Genomic DNA, 22,114 nt, shown 5'->3' with positions numbered 1-22,114 from the left:
CGAAGGAATCTCTTGGCCAAGATCACCACCCCCCTTCAGGTCGCCACTCTGACATGATGCAGGTGACACACGATTGTGATCAATTCCAATTGTTATGCCTCTGCCCCTGAAAGTGGCCGTAGGCATTATGTTTTTGGGTTGTCTGTCCATCTGTACATACATAAGTCCATCCATCCGTACGGGCTAAACTTCATTTTTATCAGCAACAACTTGTCCAGTTGAGATGAAACTTTCAGGGTAGGAGCGACATCCATGTAGAATGTTTTTCTGATAATTGTGAATCATATGCCACGTGGTATGGCAGCCATCTTGGATCTAATGGAAATAATGAAAGAAATATTTCTCGGAAACCGCTGAATGGAAAAATTTGAAACTTGGCACATTGGCAAGTACTCCCAATGGTGAAAAAAACATGATAATGATGACATCATCAGTGAAGTGGTATACCAACCATAAATGGTTTAATCGAATGCCTTATTCTAAAAATCTGAAATTACATGCACATTATCTATGACCCACTTGTATTGAAATATTAAACTTACAACATCATAGGTCACATGGTTTTTGCAGCCATATTGTATTTAACCTAAAACCTTTTTTAAAACATCTTCTCCCAAACTACTGAAGCGATCGACTCAAAACTTTACGTTTGTCATCTAATGGGCATGGCGATTAAAAGTTGATCACAAAAATGTTATCAGTCACATGGTTTGGGCAGCCATATTGGATTGAAGGAAAATATTAAATAATTATATCTCAGAAACCACTTAACTTATCAATGTGAAATTTTATAATTGTCATCTAACACCATTGCTGCATATAGTTTGAAAATGATGACATCATAGGTGATGTGGTTTGGCAGCCATCTTGGATAGAAAAACCAACCTTATTCAACCAACATGAAACTTCACAAACGTGATCCCCTACTCCATGCAGAGTGTACATTTTGGATGTCATATGTTACGTGGTTTGGCAGCCATATTAGGTTGAAAGCCGATATTAAAAAAAAAAAATTCCCTTCTCCGAAACCGCTTCACCGATCGATACGAAACCTATCATGTCTGGTAAAAATGTGATACTTCAGAACAGCTGAAGGGATTTAAATCCAACTTGTTTATTTTTAGGACAGTGAACGAGGGCATCTACCCATTGGCACGGGCAGGGACTACTAGGAGGCATATTGGTGACAGTCAAATTGCTCTCGTTACAAATGACTTAAGGTATTGTAAACAAAAATGAAATGTACACAGTTTGAAATGCACAGAAAATAACTCACATGCCATTTCCTTCTTCCACGTGCGAGCATTATATAATATGCAACACATGAGTATTGTCATTATTTAGCACCAACTCCAACGTCACATGGAGGATACAAAGTGCATGCTTCAACCTTGTTTTGCAGTCATGCCGTGGTCTCGCTTCAAAACAAAAGGTCTCTGAGATGAATTTTTATAATCGAATTTATTACTTGCGAGATCGAAGAATCACAAGTATATTGATTGGTCTGTTTTGCCATTCTGGAGCAATGGAATGGGATCATTCTGGTCTACTCCTAAAGATCCTTACATCCTTTAGACCCCTTCAGCCTTGGACTCTCTTTCGACATTTTGACCCTTTAGACCTGTAACTACTTTTGGAAAATACCCTTTAGAACTTTAGACCCTTATAGAGCCCTATAGATCCTTTGAAACACTTCGACTTTTCACCCCTTAGAGCTTAGACACTTTACACCCTTTTTAGATGCACACCATAAAACATCTATAGTCTTCTTGCAAAACACAGACTATACTTTTTTTTTTCAACAAGTAATGCACATTCTACACTCAGAAGCTGAAATTTTTACCAATCATTTGGGAAATTTGCATATTGGGTCACTGAATTGGTTCACCAATGAAAACCTGGAAACGTATTGTTTATTTGGATTCCGCAAGTATCGTGCTGTGCACACCATCGTTCTTGTTATTATTATTTATTTGTTTTTCGTATTATAATGTCAAATTTAATCTCGAAAATTTTCATCTTGATGAGAGTCTGTTACTAAACACCTAATATCCCTCAAATGGACTTGCTTTTCAAACTCACTCCGACAAGGAGGTGAACTTTGTTGAAGAGGTTTGATGCGTTCTGCTTATTACAGCATCATTCATATGTAGCACCGATAATCAAACCAAACATTCTCCCAGGAGCCATAGTCTCGGCATGGCGTTTGATGTGTAGTTCTTCCTAATTTGTATTTAATATTTCCTACTCTTCTCCATTTCTTCCTCACTTCCCATTTCATTGTGCGAAACTGCAACGGTGGCTTTCCCACAATGACCTTTGAACAACAACAACAACAACAATGAAAACCTTTCTCATCAGCACTTTCCATTTGAATGGTCCATTAGTAGGAAAAATGGAATGGGATCCATTTCTACACAACCTGCATCAGGCCCCTTGTACTGTTATGTACTGGGAAAAAGATACAGATGTGGGATACTGTCAACAATCCAAACCAACCACCCACCATAGGCTGGAAGGATAATTGAGCATTCTGGAGGATGTCTTTTTCTAGACTTCCGTACTGTCCACAGCGACTTGTCGTCGAATTGGGGCCGGTTTAGACTGGTCAGCCCTCCTGGTCTTCTCATGTCCGCCCGCTGCATTTTTCCTTCTTCTCTGCTGACGTATCACAACAGCCGTGCCTATTGTAACGATGATTGCCATAATCAAAAGTGCCACCGCCACGAGTATAGGGGTACTAATGGCCTCCGATGGCTGTTGCTGTGCTGGTAGGATTTTGGAGACGCCATCAGGAGGAAATGGCATCTCTTGGACATCGGAGCCCCTGCGAATAGACCTTTCTAAGACCACATGCTGCATGTTGGTGCCGCGCTGGTCTTCCACACCAATGTCCTGCACTTCCTGCGGAACGGTGTTACCGAGGAAATCACGAGGAGCTCGCACATGGCCCACAGCTACAGAATGATGCATATTGTCCAAGCTGCGTTTTTCGATGCCACGGTTGGCAGCCGAGTGCGTTCGCACTGTGTAGACAGCATGGACGTACCACTCACGGCCTGCTTCAACCTGCAAGAGGACAGGGCATGGAATGCATCAGGAATCATGAAGGGCGGAAAGTTTGGGTTGAGGCAAATACTTCATTGGAGAGATTGCATTCATGATATATTCATGATATATTCATGATTCATGATATTATTCATGAGGATAGGATTGGTTACTTAATTCATAGTTACATTGAACATAATCACCTCAACAATGTCTTCTCTGTCTTGAGTTGCCCTGTGTGGCTTTATAAACTATTTCTGATCTCATCTCTCATCCAGGTATGGCCATCAACACATCCTCTTTAACAAAATTGCCCTCGTTTTCCCCAATTGCAAAAACGGATTTGGGGCCAAATAATGGCTCAGTGGGGATTGCTCGCCTCTCAACTAAGAGTTTTTCTTTCAATTTCCACCTGGAATTTGGTCTCCAGAGGAGTCGAATTCGATGATAAGTGTTGTTTTGATGTCAGCGGAAGATCTTGCATTGTGAAGCACATCCTCTGAATAATATCAAATATATTGTCGAAATAGTCTTTAAATGAGTAGGCTTTCAGCAACAAAGACTGTCGATTTTACACATTAAACAACTTGAAAAATTGTGAAATTGCCTCGACAGGCCTTACGTTCGACTGAAGGTGGCAGGAATTTCAAATTTAGTCAGGGAGCCTGTGATAACTCACATACTCTTCGTGAAGGACACCATAGGAAATTTAAATAATGCTTGCAGCCGGAACACCCAGTTCAACGGTCACCCGGAGGACGGGACACACATTGATGCGTCGCCCTGCATGCAAAACTCCAGGATGATGGTTTATAGCTGTGTTGGCATTCAAACCCAGGCTTGATAACTCAAAGGCGAGGTCACATACCTCTCAGGTATCCTACCAGACCCTATATCGTAATTAAATAAATTTTAAAAACGATGTGGATACGTCAGGCATGATGGACTGAACAGCTTCCTGCATCTCAAGTATGCTTGTACTTGTACAAAGGCTGTTATAAAGCAAGGTCAAAGATGTGTTGCATTCCCTCGAGTGAACAACCAATATAATAATTTAGTTTCCAGCCAGGCTCGAACATGTTCCTTTCAATTCTTCTGACTCAGCAGTGGATTATAGCCCCTGAACCTCAAGCAAAAGGTCAGAGCAGCCTCACTAGACACATTCCATGCTTTTAACATAGTCTGGCATCCTGCTTTCTGTCTTCGCCAAGCGGAGTCCATTCCGACGCTAGTTGACAGACTTCCTCTGGACGAAAAAGCAGTGAGTTGCTCTCCTTTGAAGCTGCTTTTCCTCAAGGAAATATTATGAAGCTAATTCTTTTTCTGATATACACCCACGACGATCTCCTTCATTAACTCCACTGCCCGTAAAATTAATCTCGCTAATAATGGCCGCATGTTGTTTACATCACCATGCAGCATGGCATTTGTCTCAAGTACTTATAATAGGAGATATCAGATGAAAACCTAATTAAGGCAGTCCTCAGTAAAAAAAAGAAGAAAAAAAAGTCCCTTTTACCGAAACCTCTGCCTGCATTCATAATGATGTGAATATCTGCGGTCATCGTTAAATTTCTACCAAAACTGGTAGTCGTCAAGTGTTGAACGTTCCTGATCAGAAATTGGATTTTAAAGGAGTATTTCCAAAAATTTTGAGGGTAATGAAGAAAAATATTCCAAACAAATGGAATATGTCTTTCAATCCTGATAAATCTCACACTCTTACGATGTCTCTCCGAAAAGACCGACTGGACAACCCTCCCATCCACTTTCTGAATAATCCTCTCCAAGAAGTTCTGTCACTCAAGTTTTTGGGTCTCACTATCTGCCATGATCTTTCCTGGGAAAACCACATTTCAAATCTGGCCTCCAAAGCCAGTCGCCGTCTGGGCATCCTCCGTCGTGCGAAGTCCTTCCTTGGCACACCTGAGCTCCTCACCACATATAAGGCTTTCATCCGCAGCTCGATGGAATACTGCTCTCCCCTCTGGTCTGGTGCTCCTGCCTCACACCTAGCTCGTCTTCACGCTGTTGAAACCAAAGCGTTCAGAATCATTGGAATCTTCCGCGATGAAGCTAACTCCAAGGGCCTTTCACTCACTCACCGCAGGCAGGTTGGTGGTCTTTCCGTCTTCTACCGACTCCTCTCTGGCCTTGCCCCCCCAGCTCTCTCTGGGCTCTGTCCCCCAAATATTCCTACAGGTCGCACAAGATCTGCCTGCAACCCTCTTATGGTTAAACTGCCAAAATCAAGACTTTCTGCTCACCTTCACTCCTTCATTCCTCTTTTCTCCCGCCTCTGGAACAAACTCCCTCACTCACTTCAATCCCACTCCACCCTCAGGTCTTTAAAACAGCTGTTCACCACCATCTCTTATCCTCCCCCATCCAAAACCTTGATCTTTTCTACCCCCGCTGATTTCGGTCCCCTTGTGTTTTATACCTCTCCCCTCCCCCCCCCCCCTTCCCACGCCTCCTCCCCCCAAGCCCTCTCCCTCCCACACTTCTCCCTGCTCTCAAATGTTGTGGTTGTTTGCTTCCCCTTCTCTCCCCGTCTTGTCTTCTGCTCCCTCTTTTTGTATATTTAGTTTGTCTGGTTGATTTGTTTGTGAAATAAATGTTAGCTCTTTCACGAGCCTCGATTCAGTATACAAATAAAAAATAAAAAATATGAACTACTTTGTGCGTCTCGAGGCAGTGATGCACCGCACGTGTGACATCGTCACCAAAATGAGCCAAGAGGTAGTCAGTCGATAATGCGCAGAAGTGCACCGGCCTCACACGCACTCAAACGAAATGTCAGTGATTTCAATTATTGCCGTAGTGTCTCCCACTTACCCCGATCCCATTATTGCCATAACCCTCCCTGTCGTCCTTGGAATCACTTGCTTGGGCGATGAGATAATATAGGAGTCCTTGGGTATTTTTCTGCCCATGATTCTCGCAGTGGAGTAGATTTCCATCATCCTTCTTGGGGTTGTTTATTACAATTACTTTGCTCCATGCTGGGTTCATTAAGCAGCTCACCGCTGCTTTGGCAGCCAAAACTCTCAAAACATCTGCTTCTTGATATTCCCCACGAGGGTGCAGGATCAAGCTGAGTCGGTAGGTTAGTATGCAGTTTGTATGCCCGTATGTACCTTCTTGATCCGAAACTTTTGGGAGCATCTACAGTGTGAAGAAGATAATAAGTGTTGTACTTGTACAAGATATGCCCAGTATTTCATGTAGCTTTGAACGGATTTTGCCATAAAAGATGGATCAATTCCAAAGACCTCATGGTTTCTTCGTGAGCACAGCAAACTGGGATAATGATACATATGGCAAAGTGGTCTTAGGGTTTGCATATCAGTAACTGTAATAACGATTGATGCAGTCATGTGTTATGTTTTTGGTCCTCAAACTTAATTTTATAACAAAATTGCAACTCTTCATTACGAGGTTATATTTAGGAAGGATAGGAATTGTTTTTAGGAATTTCAGTAGTCATTCATATTAGTAGGATTCAGGCTGGCAGGATGATTTAGAGGAGTGCAGACTCACCTCTGAGCTGTCTAGCCTGAGTACAAATCCCGACCTAGCGATAAAGGATCACCACAGTGTCTCGAGATAGACATATCGATGCATGGCCGCCTTCGGAAAGATGTTAAGCTGGATAATCCGTTCGCTAGGACTGGGTCGGTTAGGGTTAGGGTTAGGGTTAGGGTTAGGGTTAGGATTAGGGTGGATGTTAAAGATCCCATATTATCATTCATGAAGAGTTGTTGGGTTATCGCTGATACACTGAATAATTTACAAATTCCTGGCAAATCATCTTCAATCAAACACCAGGCATAGTTATCCTGTTTGTGAAAAACTAGGGACAGAAACGTTCTGGGGCAACCACTCAAGGTGGGAATAACTGAGACCATTAAAGTGTAGTAGCAGTAGCAGTGATTGTAACATTTAATAACAACAACCAATAAAGAACTTATATTTATGCTATTATGCTCATGGATGAGGTGCAACATGCATATTCACCTGGAATAAGGCTGTTGAGTCCATTTGGAATCCATCAGATCCTGTTTGCTGGTTCAGGGCCTTTGCATCTTGGACATCACTTGCCAAGTGAGCGTTAAACGGGACACTCCAAAACGTTGTGCTCTGCATTTCTGGCTGAGCTTTGTCCTGGATAAAAGATTGTATGCAAAACCTCCTGAGACTACACAAAATGGTGTACTTTTGTACATTGCAAAGTTTGCTCTGCTGACCTTTATTTGTCCCAACATCATTTGCGGACACAGTATTTGGAAAGGTGCTTTGACTGAGGGCAACAATAATTGGCATTGGGATTCGAAGCACCTGCGCAACAAACTAGTTACAGGAGAATTATTGATAAAACCAAGCGGGCTCATTCATGACCTACAGGGAGGGGCGAATGTGCCTGTCTCTCCTGATCTGGCCTGTGACAAGCCCCACATATTTCTTGAAGTGAAATTTGTTTTCTTTGTACAGTACTAGTGGGTACATCCACCCTCTGGGTGGGAGTGCTATTCTCGGCCCACTGGTCTGCCACAATGGAGAAATAAATAACCCAAATAATATCACTTATGAGAAATCCGAAAAAATTCCAAATTAAAAAAATTCGAATATTGAAAAAAAAATTTTTTTGCGGAAAACCTAAGCATGAACTCTGAGAACACACTGAAAATGTAGTACCCATCAGCCCAAGGTTCTCGGACATAGGTAGTTACCGGACATACAGACATACATACAGGCCCTTTAATTCTGTTGAATTAACACCAGCTGGGTTGACTCGGTCTGTCATCCTTCTGAGGTCGGCAAAATGAGTACCAGCTTTACTGGTAATAGGGTCACGCCCCCAGAAAAAAAATGATGCAGCCAAGCAGCCACAGGCTGCATACGAACCACCAGTATTTCTTTATAGGAAGATGTAAACTCGCACTTAGGATTAAAAGACCCAATTCCTCACGACATAATGCACAATACCCATAAGAGAGATAAAAGGAGATCAAACACCATTCCATAAAGGATTACAATAACATCAAGATACCAAACAAAACAAGGAGGTGTGACATTTCCCATTGATACACAACTCATCCTTCATCCAAGCAGCTGTGAAGCTCAACTCATCCTGCCATACAGTGGATCACTTTAGACCTGACGGATTGTAGATCTCTCGCCGCATGCAGACCTTGCTCCATATTGCCCAAACTTGGCCTGTAGTTCTCAAGTCAGACTCCAGTCAGAATAACCTCTGAACTCGAGTCTTTAAACCTGTAACTGGATCGAGGAGTTTTGTAGTTGCTGGACATTTACTCAAACACATTTAAGTACATCTCCCTAGAATGGGGGAAACCGATTGGCGTGAGAGAGACCCTGGGAGGCAAGGTGAACTCAATAGTGATTGGAGACTCAATTCGTGAGGCCCGAGACTACCATATTGTGAATAGATTCCAGGTATACCCTCAGCTGACTGTGTGCCACTCTCGAGTTCATACCAGTATCTTGAAGTGATGAAGCAGGGACGGTGAATTGGCAAGGCAGCCGTACTCCCTGCCGAGAGGATTGTACTTGGGCACGTAGCCATCCGCCCCCGTACACAGGAAAACCTTCTCGATGTTACAGATGAACGAGTTGCCGAGGTTTTGCACCGGATCCACCATCACTCGTCCGTAAATGACGGAACCTGCAATTTGACACATCAGGACATCGATGAAGCACCGCTTCCCCGATACTTTCTCGTTCTATACCAGTCATGTCCATATGTTAAGCGGAACACAGCAATCATTTTGTGGATATGCTAACAATTAAGAACCTAACATATTAATGGCGCACAATCTGTTTGAAAGCCAAAATGCAGCCTAATGAGAGTCATAGCATTGTGATTGCATGTCTGGTGGTGTTGAATCGTGTGCACCTTTGGTAAAGGCCTTGTCCGTGCCTTCCCCGAAACCCATGGAACCGTTGGAAAGCCAAAGATCCTTGTTGTTGAGCAGAAAGATCTGAGTGTTCAAGCTGAACTTGGCAGCAACTGGGTCACTGACCTAGCAAAAGGGATTGCAAAGCGAAATGGAAATAATGCTTTGAATAGACTATCGAGCAAGAAGCTGAAAGTACATGAAATTGATCAAACCAAACAAATCCACTTATTAAATAATGATGGGACAGATGGCTCAGCTTCAGAGTAATAAATAAAGAAATAATTCACAATGTTTTTGTTTTTTTCTACGGCGTTTACGTAGCTTTTTGTCTCGGGCGTCTCCGCAAGCCATACGCTCTTCATTCTTCATTAGACACAATTATGCATCCCTGCGGCGATGCATGAGAAAGAAACAGCTGCCACACCATGCTCTGCCATGGGCAGTGGGCAAAGACAGAGTGCAATTGGTTTGAAACCAGATTGTATGTCCAGCAGAGAGATTCTACAGATATAAATGGTCTGGCGTACACACATTGTAGTCTTGCCGTATACAGCTCGCCCGTGCTATAGGAAGGGCCTGGTTTTTTTTTTTTTTTTTTTTTTAAATACTGAATCGAGGCTCGTGAAAGCTCGTGAGGGTTTTGCATAAAACTCAAGAAAAGGCAGAATGGCAATGCTTCACCGGTGTAATGGGCTTCATATTTTACTTTGACTTTTTGGGGGGAATATTTAGGCTTTTAGGGATAACCTTGTCTGGCAATCATCGCCACACTGTGCAGCTGATAGTATGTAAATGTAAACATGCTTGATGTCATCAATGTTCAGACTTTTCAGCATTTTCTTTTTTTTTTGTATACAAGATCGAGGCTTGTGTAATCAATCACACAACAAATTAAAAAAATGGACACACAAAACATACAATAAAGGGAGCGGGAGACAAGATGGGGGAGAGAGAGGGAAGCACATAAGTACAACAACAGAGAACAAGGACATTGGGAGATCTGTGGGAGGGAGAGGGCTTGGGGGGAGGAGGCATGCGAATGTGGAGGGTGGGGGGGGGGGGATTTTATTATTTAATATTCGAAAATTAAAGTTTATTATTTAATCGAAAATCTAAATCATCGATTCGAAAATTATCATCGAAAATTAAATTAATATTTATCAACAAATTTAATTATTTAATATTCATCGAAAATATTAAATCGAAAATTATTCACATCGAAAAAATTATTAAATCTATTAAAATTAAAATTATCTATTAAAATTAATAATCATTATAATTATTAAAAAATTATTAAATCTATTAAAATTAAAATTATCTATTAAAATTAATAATTATTATAATTATTTAAAAAATATTAAATCTATTAAAATTAAAATTATCTATTAAAATTAATAATTATTATAATTATTAAATCTATTAAAATTAAAATTATCTATTAAAATTAATAATTATTATAATTATTTTAAAAATATTAAATCTATTAAAATTAAAATTATCTATTAAAATTAATAATTATTAAAAAATTATTAAATCTATTAAAATTAAAATGATCTATTAAAATTAATAATTATTATAATTATTTTTAAAATATTAAAATTATTAAATCGCATCGAAAATTATTATTTAATATTTTAATATTCGAAGGCGGGGAAATTATTTGTCGTTCCACCCTCTTTGTGATCTCACTCGCCACCATCTTGATTTTCAGCCCGATTATCAAAGCGGGAAATGCATGGTTATGGGTACTCGTTACGACACTAGAAATGCAAATTGCCTCTAAAGTTAACCTACCATACCTACCACCTTTTAAAATCCAGGCCAACTGCACTCAACTGCTTTGTTCCTTGCTTCTCTCATTTATGGAACTACCTTCCAGGCACCATTCTTTCTCACTCTTCCCTCCTCTTCCTTCCAAGCAGGCAGTGCACCGCCGCCTCATGTCACCCACCCATTTTTACCCTGCGCTCGCAAAGCTCGTGTCCGATTGACACGACATTTTACCATAGGAGTGCCTCCGCCTGTAGAATTTTTATTCATACTTATGACATCATAGGTTACATGGTACGGACGCCAGCTTGGAAAAATCTTACATCTCCATATCTCCGAAACCGATCAACGCAAACATTTGAAACATGGCTTATTGTCAAGTGCTCCCCATGGAGAATAAGATATGTTAATGATGATGTCATAGGTGCCTCCATTATAACGTCATAATTCGACAAGAACAAAACTTCATCTGATCAAGATGAAATTTCTTGACCGTCATCTAGGAATAAATTGGTGGAGAAAAACATAATAATGATGACGTCATCGGTCACGTGGTTCGGCCGCCATATTTGTTTCAACACAAAAGCCTTAAAAACCACTAAAGCACATCCTGGTGAGGGTCTGCAATCTCATTGGTGCCTCAATCTCATTCTGCAATCTCAATCTCATTGGGGAATGTGTTGCTAACGATGACGTCATTGGTGCCTTAATTATGACGTCATAATTTGACAGGGACAACACTTAGTCTGATCAGTTTGAAATTTATTGAGCGTAATCTACGCAACAATTATATTAGAGAATATAAATTTATGATGTCATCGCTCACGTGGTCTGGCAGCCATATTGGATCAAAGAAAAAAAATGTTCAAAACAGAAGAGTTGGCTCGCAACAGGTTGACTGCGCAGGGTAAGTATTTTATGAATACCATCTAGTTAGCCATGTCTTCCTTACCCCACAATAACCCTTCCTAACCAAACACTCCTACTTGCTGGTTTCAGTGTTTCAACCTCCTCTCTTCCTTTCTTGCTAATTGTGCCCAATCGTTGCCCCGCTACCCCATTGCCAATTCGATCTTGCTCTTCAATGAGCCTCAGTCTTGCAGAGAAAAAAAGAGAGAGAGAGAAAGGAAAAAAAAAAACCAGTCCAGGTAAAATTTGAACCATCATGTTTTTGCTAGTAATTTCTCCAGAGACTTTTCTGCTCTAAATCCTACCAGACCAAATGCAATGACCATTGATTTACCACGTCAAACTCCATTTTGTGATTAAAGGTACATGCAAGCTTCATCATAGTTGGAAGCGGATGTTCCCAACCTGTTGGAAGCGGATGTCCAAGTGGAAGGTTAGCAGTTCATGAGGTTCACACACAACGGGCCAGCTGTAGCCTCGGCTGGGTGCTGGAGTGCACGGAATAAGCTTCACCGTGTACGCTCCAGAATAATCGCGCACCTGACGGTTATGGGTGGTGTATCAAAAACACAGAGTTTATCATACAGCCATATAAAATGCTTCAAATATTGGATTAACGAGCACGAGAAGAAAATGGCATGCAATTATGCAACTAATTGCACAATGTGGAGATATAGGAACCGCCTTCCTTATAGGAACAGCAGTCCGGTTCTTCGGGAAGTGATATATTTTATTGTGTACAAGGTTTCGACTTGTGGAAGAGGATTATGGCGGATATAATAAACGGGTGACACACTGACCGGGTTGGAGAAACGAGCGGACATAAGCATGTGGCTGAACAATTGGGAAAGGAGGAGAAGAGAGGAAGAGGAAGTGGAAGTGTAAATGGTGGAGAGGTGATTTTTAAAATCCTACACCATCAAGTTACTTTGCCCACCATGTCCCAATGTACTCGCCTTTATCCGTCATACGTGTTGGCAACCACATGGGCCTGAAGCAGTGCAGCAAAGAAGTGACTTTTGCCCATCGTCTAACAAGCTTCTTCCTTTTGTCCCCAAAGCTAATTTTTATCCTCTGTTTTGCTGGAGCAGTTTTCCACTTGTAACGGCCTAACTTCTGCTGACTGTTCAATCCTCGAATCCTCTCCACCTTCCTCACCCCAATATCGCTCCATTTGTCTCGTCTGGTTTTAAATCGAATCATTTTCTGCTGCATTAACTTCCATGCACACCTCTCTCTCTCTTCATCTCTCCGCCTTCGATATAACCACACGTTACCGCGTATAATCGCCCAAAGGACCGTGCGGGTTCCCCTTGTGATGCAAACCTCATATTTATAGCTTCATGAAATCTTCAAAGAGTACAATGTTCTCTTTTCTAGCTATATTCAAAATCAATTCTACGCGTATTTGCTCCTTCATAAGTCTCCACTCAGCTGTTTGAGATTTTGACCATTTTTGCAATATTTCTTGGGACCTGTGCAATTGTTGCAATCTTGGGACATTCTCACGACGTTTCAACTGCTTCAGCAATCCTTGTCAGCACTTTTTTTTTTGAACCAGGGGTTATATGCTTGCTGTAGTGGATGTTTCTATTATAGGTGGACTCAAGAGAGCGTCTTGATGTCACCTTCATCGGCTTAGCCGCTTCCTTGAGGAATGATTGTGCAGTTTGAACTTCCGCTATCATGTCTCTGGTGAAGTCCCTTAGATTCTTGCAATTTCCCAAGTTGGGAAGCAAATGCCAATCATTACGGGAACTTGAACTGGAAACCTCTCTTTGAAGGCACCTTTCTATGAAATGGTGGAACCATGTGACCTATCATGTTACGTGTTGTATGCCCATGTGACAGGTTCACTCAGGCCATAAATTGCATCATGGCATCTTATAAGGATTTGATTTTGTCACAATACTATTGCCACACCTCTGCAATCACTCAAAAATGGTAGACAAAGTCGAAAATACCCCCTTGGCACCAAATATCTAAATGACCTGAAATCTCATCCCATCAATGGATGTAATAAACAGGGAAGATTTATTCGATAGAGTCCAAAAAGGGTTGCTCCTTGCGTGCAGACGGAGCTTTTGTACGATGCTGGATGTGTCCGCACAGTCATCGTTATGAAAGGGGAATTGCCAATTCTAATGCTAAAAATTATAATTTTGCTCATCTATCGTCATTTTGTTATGCAGATAATGTTGATCGGTTGCCAATGCCAGAATGCCTTTCTGATGCGTGTTTTAGATATCTCACTTGGCCTACTCGAGCGACAGCTGGAAACAGTGAGAGGTCAAACCATGTTGGGCACTCGGTTAAGAGCGCGGGCTCAACACCTGGCACAAATAAAGCTCTATAAATCAGGGGTCTACGCAGATTTTCATCGATGCACCCAATAAAGGGGGTGAAACCATAGCTTCCCTTGTCATTTCAAACACCGATCTCCCCGTTACACTCTCAATAGAATTTGTTTCATGAACTGAAGCCTCAGCTCATTTGTGATCTCCCTTTGATCTCGCGTCAGATTCGTTGCTGTTACCTGCTTATTGAAGTTGACAGCGTCATTACATTGCCTCAGTATGAAAAACTGGCTACGTTGCTTTTGAAGCTCTTATAAATAATTTTTATTGACAAACTATAATGATGATGTGTGATATGTGGGTTTTCTCAAGGCCTTGCTGTAAGCCTGGATAATACATAACTTCTAAGTGGTGAGAATAAACGGGACTCCCAATGTATTATGCATTTCTTTTTTCAATATAATCTCCTTTTTTTCGTTTTTTATTTAAGTTTTTAAAATTATTATGTCATGTGACAGTCTTGCATAGCTTAACATTCAGTCATTGGAGTTCAAGTGCAGGCACCGCAATAATATGTAATCGAGGGTGAACTCGTGGACTCACGGCAAAATCGGAGATGAAACTCCACTGCTGCTCAGGTTGGTTGAAGGTTCGCTCACTGTGAATGATGTGGAGGGTGAAGGTAAGACTGGAGTGGTCTTCAGAAAAGACCATGGCTTGAGCGGATGTTCCTTGGGGGGTGGGGATTGGTGAGAGTTTTCTGGTGTATTTTGAATAGCGCATGGAATAAGGCAGTAATTTACATGCAGCGGCATTGTTAGCATCCAATTAGCTCAATTTCATCCTGAATCTTTTTCTGAAATCCTGGAAATCCTCCTTTTCTTCTGAATTTTTTTCATCCTGAAATTTATTTCTTACAAGTTAATTGGCTTAGTACTCGTCTTTTTATCATGGCATTCATTTTGAATCTTTCCTCGCTGCAATGCCACAAGCACTATGTTCATAAATTATTCTGCACAACAGCTAAGAAAATAATCTATCATTTCCTGTGGAATCATTCAGATTGTGGAATAGGTCATTATAACCCCCCTTGCTCAATCAAACAGTGGCAACTACTTGTCATGTTTAAAATGTCAACTATTGAGAATGCAGCATCTTAATGTCGATAACAAATGCCCCTTGTTTGAATGGTCCTACCTGGATGACTTGTGACAAAAAGACCGTGGAACCGTGCCTCTGTGCGGAAGTTGACAACCAGTCGACCTTCTTTATTGATGCGCATGCTTGTCGGATAGAGGGCACCTGCATACATAACCATGAGGAAGGCAAATGTTGCAACTCGTGTTGTACCTGTGCCGAACTGTACGTGTTGCACTGCACTTACTGGAGAGATAGTCTGCAGTGCAGGGCTTGTGCAAGTTTGTGTACTTTTCTTAAACAGGTCAAACAATTGGCTTACATCCTATACAAAAGATGGCGACTTCTACCTATACCTGGCAGGGTTCCAAAAGTGGCAAATTTTAATTGCTTCGGACTCCATTGGATTTCTAAATCTCGAATACACAATTTGGTGGCAATAACACACTACAAACAGGTACCATGCTATTCCATTATTCTCCCTTTTGGCGACCGTACCAGTGTGACTTACATGACTGTACCATATTCACACTGACATCAAATACCTTGTAGCTCTGCCTCGGGAGGACTTCCGATGCCATCCCGCCACAGTATGGCTGTGTCGTAGACAAAAGTGAGGCGCATATCCGACCGCAAGTCGAAGTGCTGCCAACCGCCGATGGCAGCTGGTGAGTGAAACACATAGGAGACGTACAGTGGGACCCGTAGTGTCACATACGACTGTACAAGGTTGAGAACCTGAGATGGGTAATGAACCCAGTTAAGAAGGCACTCTCACATATGTTAAGTGCACAGCAGAGACCCACACAGCAGCAAGACTTCATTCTGCATTTTCGGGCAATGCCTCTACATCAAACCTCTGATCCATATAATCGTTAAAGCAGACATTTGCCAATCCAACACCCAGCTGAGATCTATACTAATAATAATAATAATAATAATAATAATAATAATAATTAGAAAGCATCTGAAAATGCAAAGCCCATCCGCAGCCACTTTATATTCAGACATCTTTGACCTTTTGATATAAATAAATAAAAAAACAACTTATGGCTTTTGATTGGTGAACCAATTCAGTGACCCAATATGCAAATTCTAAAATTTCAGGTCAATTGCATGAAAAATGACGACTGTTTGACACTGACCTTTGACATTTTGACCAAATTATTAATTTGTCTTCTCCATTTTCTCATAATATAGCTTTGTTGAAAATTTGATGACAAAACACAAATGGTGAATTGAAATTTCACGTCAATTGGATGAAAATTGATGATTTTAGGTGACGTTGACTTTTGACCTTTTGACAAAATTATTAATTTGTCTTCTCCATATTGTCATAATAAAGGTTTGTTGATAGTTTGATGACAAAAGCTCATATAGTAAAAAAAAAAAAGTTACCGCCCAGACAGACACACAGACAGACAGAAGTGTTTGCAAAACCCCATTCCCCACACAGCAAATAATAATAATAATCATCATCATCATCATCATGTACTATTCAGAGTAATTGGTGCTGCCAAAGCAGTTACTAGGTTACAATCCTGTTTGGGTTGTCACTTCAGCTCAGGAAGTCAGGGCAGGAATTTGTTCATGGTGCCAACGATAGCTCGCCTACACTTCACAAAGGACACCGCCTTTAACGTCCACCTATGCTGGCAGACGAGACACCCATTTCAACATCCATCCGAGGAACACATTGAGGAATCATCCTGCCTGTGAAACACCGGTGGGTCGAGATTCAAACTCAGGTTACACAGTTTTGGAAGTGAGTGTGTGCACCTCTCCGCCATCCTGGAGATAGATGATAACCAGGATGACAAAGTTTGGTAAGGAAATAGGAACAAACAAATAGAATGCATGTCACACTTTTTGAAATTAAGTCTCGGAGGCAAAAATTCCCCCAAGGTATTTCTTCTGGCACTAATATTCTGATTTCACTAAAGATGATGTCACCAGTGTACTTTCTCTTATCTTATCCCCTTCTTTTCCACAGCCCTACTTCCCCCTACTGGTATTTGAGATCTTAGTCAAATCTCTTTCTCAGTCCTCCAAAAAAAATTCACGAAATCATAGCCTTTCTTTTTGAATGGCAATGCAATTTTGCTCATGACCGAAACAGCTGTCTTGTGTGACTGGTAAATATTGAGTGCCAGTCAACTCATGGGCTAAGAATGGATGAACTACCCACCTGCCCATCCGTGCCAATGGAACCTCCACACTCAGTGAGTAGCTCAGACATGTCATAGTAGGAGATGAACTGCCAGAGACAAGCGTCCAGATTGAGGTTGCGGTAAAAGTGGAGTGTGGTAGCTGAACGCAAGGCCGTTCCATACTGGTATGGCACCGTTTCTCCAACCGCTTCTGGGTTCATTGTGGCCTCAGTAAGGAAGCCATAGCGTGTCCGAAGTTCGTTGTGGCTCACTATGTTGGAGCACGAGTGGCTTCCCACACGTGTGCCATCTGGGCTCAATGTTAGCTCGAAATTGGAGAGAGGTCGTGTTGAAATGACAGGAAGCATTCCTGGTCCAACAAACAAAGCACAAGCTTCAACATTAATGAACACACCTCCTGGTTATCAACAATTTTACCTGTGATGACCCCATTAAACGCTGTGAATTGTGAGATGAGATTAAACAATGTTTTGCCAATTGTCTCACATCATGCCCACATCAATAACGTTGGTCACCAAAAACTTTTTACAAACTACATGAATTAGACAGTAAAGTGGCACCCGTGTCCGAAGGAAGCGGTTCACTTTGGCATTTTTAATATGAAATAGGCAAAGCCTTGAAACAAACGAAACCCATAATAATTGCCCTTTAGAACCCATTACAATTACCCTTTAGAAACACTAGAATGACCCTTTAGAACCTTTTAGAATTACCCTTTAGAACCCTTTGGAATGTCCTTTTAGAACCCCTTAGAATTGCCCTTTAGAACCCCTTAGAATTACCCTTTAGAACCCTCTATAATTACCCTTTAGAACACTTTAGAATTACCTTTGAGAATCCTTTAGAATTAAACATGGTGGGTTAGAAAGGTTCTTCTTCTTCATTTTAATGGATGGACGGATGGAAGGAAATACAAAGCTAAATATTGAAGCGGCTTCACCACTTGAAAATACTTCCAAGGAGCAGCAGCAAACGAGAAGTAAAAGTTTACAAAATGGAAAAAGGGACAATTACAGATTGTCCCCATCCTAAGCCATAGCTCATGTGAGATGAGATCCCAAGTCCAAATCCATTATACAATGTTGATTTATCTATTGTCCTACCCTCCTTGTAATTCATGTAAAAGTACACCGATCTTTTGTCCTGCATGTGATTTATGTACAAGTTCCTTCATGAATCTGACAGAGCACTGGATAATACAGAGAGTGAGACAGATGTCGAACAATACATTTTTTGATTAAAATTGATTTGGCATAACCAGGGAGAGAAATTCGGAATGGTTTGAGAAATCACCTTCAGAACACAATGGAGGCTATTCAGGCCACTGTTTATTACATACGTAAGGAGGTTACAATTATCTCACATCTGCGCAACGTATATAGTACGAGTTCACTTACAAGGAATTTCGATGTAGGGTGGGACATTAGGTCCATCAAGCCTGTGCTGTGGTTGTATATATATATATATATATATATATATATATATATATATATATATATATATATATATATATATATATATATATACATATATACATACATATATACATACATATATTAACTAATGACTTGCGGTTGGGATTAAAATCAAATGAATCCATTTTTAGTTCTCCAACCTTTAATGAGCAAACAAACAACTGCTCGACGTTTCGATCAGCAACACGGACAAACGTGCATCCACTGACCTTTCTCAAGAGTAAAGCAAAACAACTCTATACCCTCCCTTATATAAGGGAAAAAGGGGGTGGGGATATTGAACCACCAATCAATGCCCTTCCGGAACAACTCGTGCCATTCAAATTTGAACCGTACATCAAAACCGTTGCACCACTGAAACCACACCTTGGGATGTCACATCAAAAGAACCGTTAAATCACACTTTGAATCAAACAAAAACGTAGCACAATTCAAATAAATCGATGAAAAATAAACAACATGATTAGTAATAATTTATATGTTTGGTGACGCCGTTTCCCTGGTATGTTTCTGCATGAGAGGGCCAAAAGCTAGTGGTAAATCTAACACCTCCTCTGTGAACGACACCACAGACTCCTCCACATGCCATGCCTCCAAAATCCTCCTTCTTCGTTCACTGGGGGTTGCCCCCAAAATGCTGGCATTATCCCATAGGGGAACATGGCCAGCCTTAATACCATGTTTGGTAATGGCAGAGAAATGGCTTACAAACCTTTGTTCACCATGAACAGGCATTAATGCACGTTAAGGATAAGCTTCCAAGGAATGACCGGGCAGGGGTGGTATATAGGGTTCCCTGTGTTTGTGGGGCTGAATATATTGGTGAGACAGGGAGAACATTAAGACAACGTGTCAATGAGCACCGCAAGGCCTTCGAGTGCAACTTTCCAAACCAGGAAATTGTCATCATCTGTTCACTTCCAGATTTGAGAGCAGGTCCGTATCGAGTCAATTTCATTGAGGAATTTATGAAACCTCCTGCCTACCTTAGGACATATGCTGGGACCCCAAAACGTTCCACAGAAGGTTTGGTGGGGCTAGCCCCAAAACTGAGGGAGTAGTTTCAGGACAGACTGATGGACAGACACTCCATTAAAAAAAAAAGACGAGTGGGGGCACCCATGGGAATCCCACGGGCATGTACGTGTGTGACATTTGGACTTCTTCATTTAGATGCTGCACATTCAGTTTTACAAATTGGTTACTGGCAATTTATCAGATCCACAAATGATCTAATCTACACAATGTATTTACTTCTGATAACTTGTGAATGCATGTGCGTGCACATGGGAAATACAGTTTGAAATGTGTCATTACACCTAATGTAAAATGTGACTTCAAGACTTCAAATCCTCTTCCTCCCCTCCCCCATCCCCATCCCTCCCACATCACGCACACTGCACCGGGGAGTGAATCACCCACAGAGGAGTGGGTCGCACACAGGGGAGTGAGTCACAGACACACACATGGGGGAGTGAGTCACACACACACACGGGGGAGAGTGGGTCACATACACGGGGGAGAGTGGGTCACACACACGGGGGAGAGTGGGTCACACACACGGGGGAGAGTGGGTCACACACACAGGGGAGAGTGGGTCACACACACAGGGGAGAGTGGGTCACACACACGGGGGAGAGTGGGTCACACACACGGGGGAGAGTGGGTCACATACACGGAGGAGAGTGGGTCACACACTCGGGGGGAGAGTGGGTCACACACAGGGGAGAGTTCACGGGAATTTTTACTATATTCAGCTGAGAATTTTTCATACATCTCGGCATTTTCCCGTCTGTGGCGATACGTGAACGAAGCTCCGCCCCCCTCCCCACATAGTTGACTTTTTATTGTAACTATGTCTGAATTAAACATTTCATCGTGACAACTGTCATCAAATGTAAAAGTCCATTGCAAATTTTAAATATATTTCAGCATTTTCCCATTTGTTATTTTAGGCGGTGTATGATGTATCGTGCCGCGAATTTCTAAAATGTCTCAGCAATTTCCCATCTGTGCATGAATTTTCTCAATTATTGCTGAAACATAGTCTAAAACCATCGATAAAAATGAAATCAGATGGTGAATTAGAGTCGAGATAAAGCCGTGAGAGAGTCTCAATGGACTTTATGTTACAGGCCTTAAAAAATGCATTTCTTTATATAAACGGTAACTTTAATTGAACTTCCTTCCCGTTTTGTTTGAAAGCGAGTCTAAAACCATGTTAGCGACTGAAAAATGAAATGAGATATCGAATTATAGTTAGAATAAAACTGTGAGAGAAAGCAAGACACCGCGGGCCTAACAAAAGAGGCCTCAAAGCTATGCGAGGAAACAAAATGATGGTGATTTGTTTTTGAAGCCCCTTCCAGAATGGGTGGAACTATTCCCTCAACAGGGGAGGCCACACCCATGGACAGACTCACAGACAGACAGAATCACCTACAGATAATATTATATCGATAGACATGTGTGTGTGTGTGTGTGTGTGTGTGTGTGTGTGTGTGTGTGTGTGTGTGTGTGTGTATATATACAGTGGTGGCCAAGAATAATGGCACCCTTGCACTTTTTTCAAATAATTCACAATTTTCTCTAAAAATAAGTTAAAATTGACAAAATTCCTTGGCATACCTGAGCTCCTCACCACATACAAGGCTTTCATCCGCAGCTCAATGGAATACTGTTCTCCCCTCTGGGCTGGTGCTCCTGCCTCACACCTTGCTCGGCTTCACGCTGTTGAGGCCAAAGCTTTCAGAATCATTGGAATCTCCTGCGATGTAGTCAACACCGAGGGCCTTTCACTCACTCACCGCAGGCAGGTTGGTGGTCTTTCTGTCTTCTACCGACTCCTCTCCGGCCTTGCTCCCCCAGCTCTCTCTGTGCTCTGTCCCCCCAATATTCCTTCAGGTCGCACAAGATCTGCCTGCAACCCTCTTATGGTTAAACTGCCAAAGTCTAGGCTCTCTGCTCAACTTCACTCTTTCATTCCCCTTTTCTCCCGCCTCTGGAACAAACTCCCCCACTCCCTTCAATCCCACTCCTCCCTCCAGGTCTTTAAAACAGCTGTTCACCACCATCTCTTATCTTCCCCCATCGAAAACCTTGATCTTTTCTACCCCTGGTAATTCACCCCCAGAGTCCTTGCAGTGTTCATATGTTTTATTCCTCTCCCACCTCCCCCCAAGTCCTCCCGATGTCCCTGCTCTCAAATGTTGTGTTTGTGTCCTTCCCCCTCTTCCCCCTCTCTTTTGTGTCCTTCCCCCTCTCTCCCAATCTTGTCTGCCGCTCCCCTTGTTTTTTGTGTTTTGTGTGTCGGTTTGTCTTTTTGTGTGATTAATGTTAGCTCTTTCACGAGCCTCGATCTTGTTACAAAAAAAAAAAAGAAA

General features: G+C 41.7%; 1 protein-coding gene across 3 annotated transcripts in view; it reads right to left on the bottom strand.

Annotated features, from left to right (window-relative positions):
• Positions 1 to 440: 440 nt before the first annotated feature.
• Positions 441 to 22,114, bottom strand: part of LOC137437640 (FRAS1-related extracellular matrix protein 2-like) — a 176,624-nt gene continuing 154,950 nt past the window's right edge. Inside the window, exons 16-25 of one of the 3 annotated variants that reach the window (XR_010986565.2) lie at positions 17,274 to 17,605; positions 15,631 to 15,823; positions 15,146 to 15,250; positions 14,552 to 14,679; positions 12,057 to 12,191; positions 8,969 to 9,095; positions 8,550 to 8,737; positions 7,069 to 7,215; positions 6,592 to 6,721; positions 2,940 to 3,069 (exon numbers count right to left, since the gene is read on the bottom strand). Coding sequence is in view for 2 of the 3 variants with exons in the window: in XM_068132114.2 (XP_067988215.2) it covers positions 2,551 to 3,069; positions 7,069 to 7,215; positions 8,550 to 8,737; positions 8,969 to 9,095; positions 12,057 to 12,191; positions 14,552 to 14,679; positions 15,146 to 15,250; positions 15,631 to 15,823; positions 17,274 to 17,605 (1,874 nt within the window). In the remaining variant the exon portion in view is untranslated. Of the gene's footprint in view, positions 3,070 to 6,591; positions 6,722 to 7,068; positions 7,216 to 8,549; positions 8,738 to 8,968; positions 9,403 to 12,056; positions 12,192 to 14,551; positions 14,680 to 15,145; positions 15,251 to 15,630; positions 15,824 to 17,273; positions 17,606 to 22,114 lie in introns of those variants that run through there. The other 2 variants (XM_068132114.2, XM_068132115.2) reach the window with 2 other exon arrangements.

Source organism: Myxine glutinosa, chromosome 12, assembly GCF_964187855.1.
Source record: "Myxine glutinosa chromosome 12, kmMyxGlut1.1, whole genome shotgun sequence".
NCBI lineage: Eukaryota > Metazoa > Chordata > Myxini > Myxiniformes > Myxinidae > Myxine > Myxine glutinosa.
This window is presented reverse-complemented; position numbering and strand designations above follow the sequence as displayed.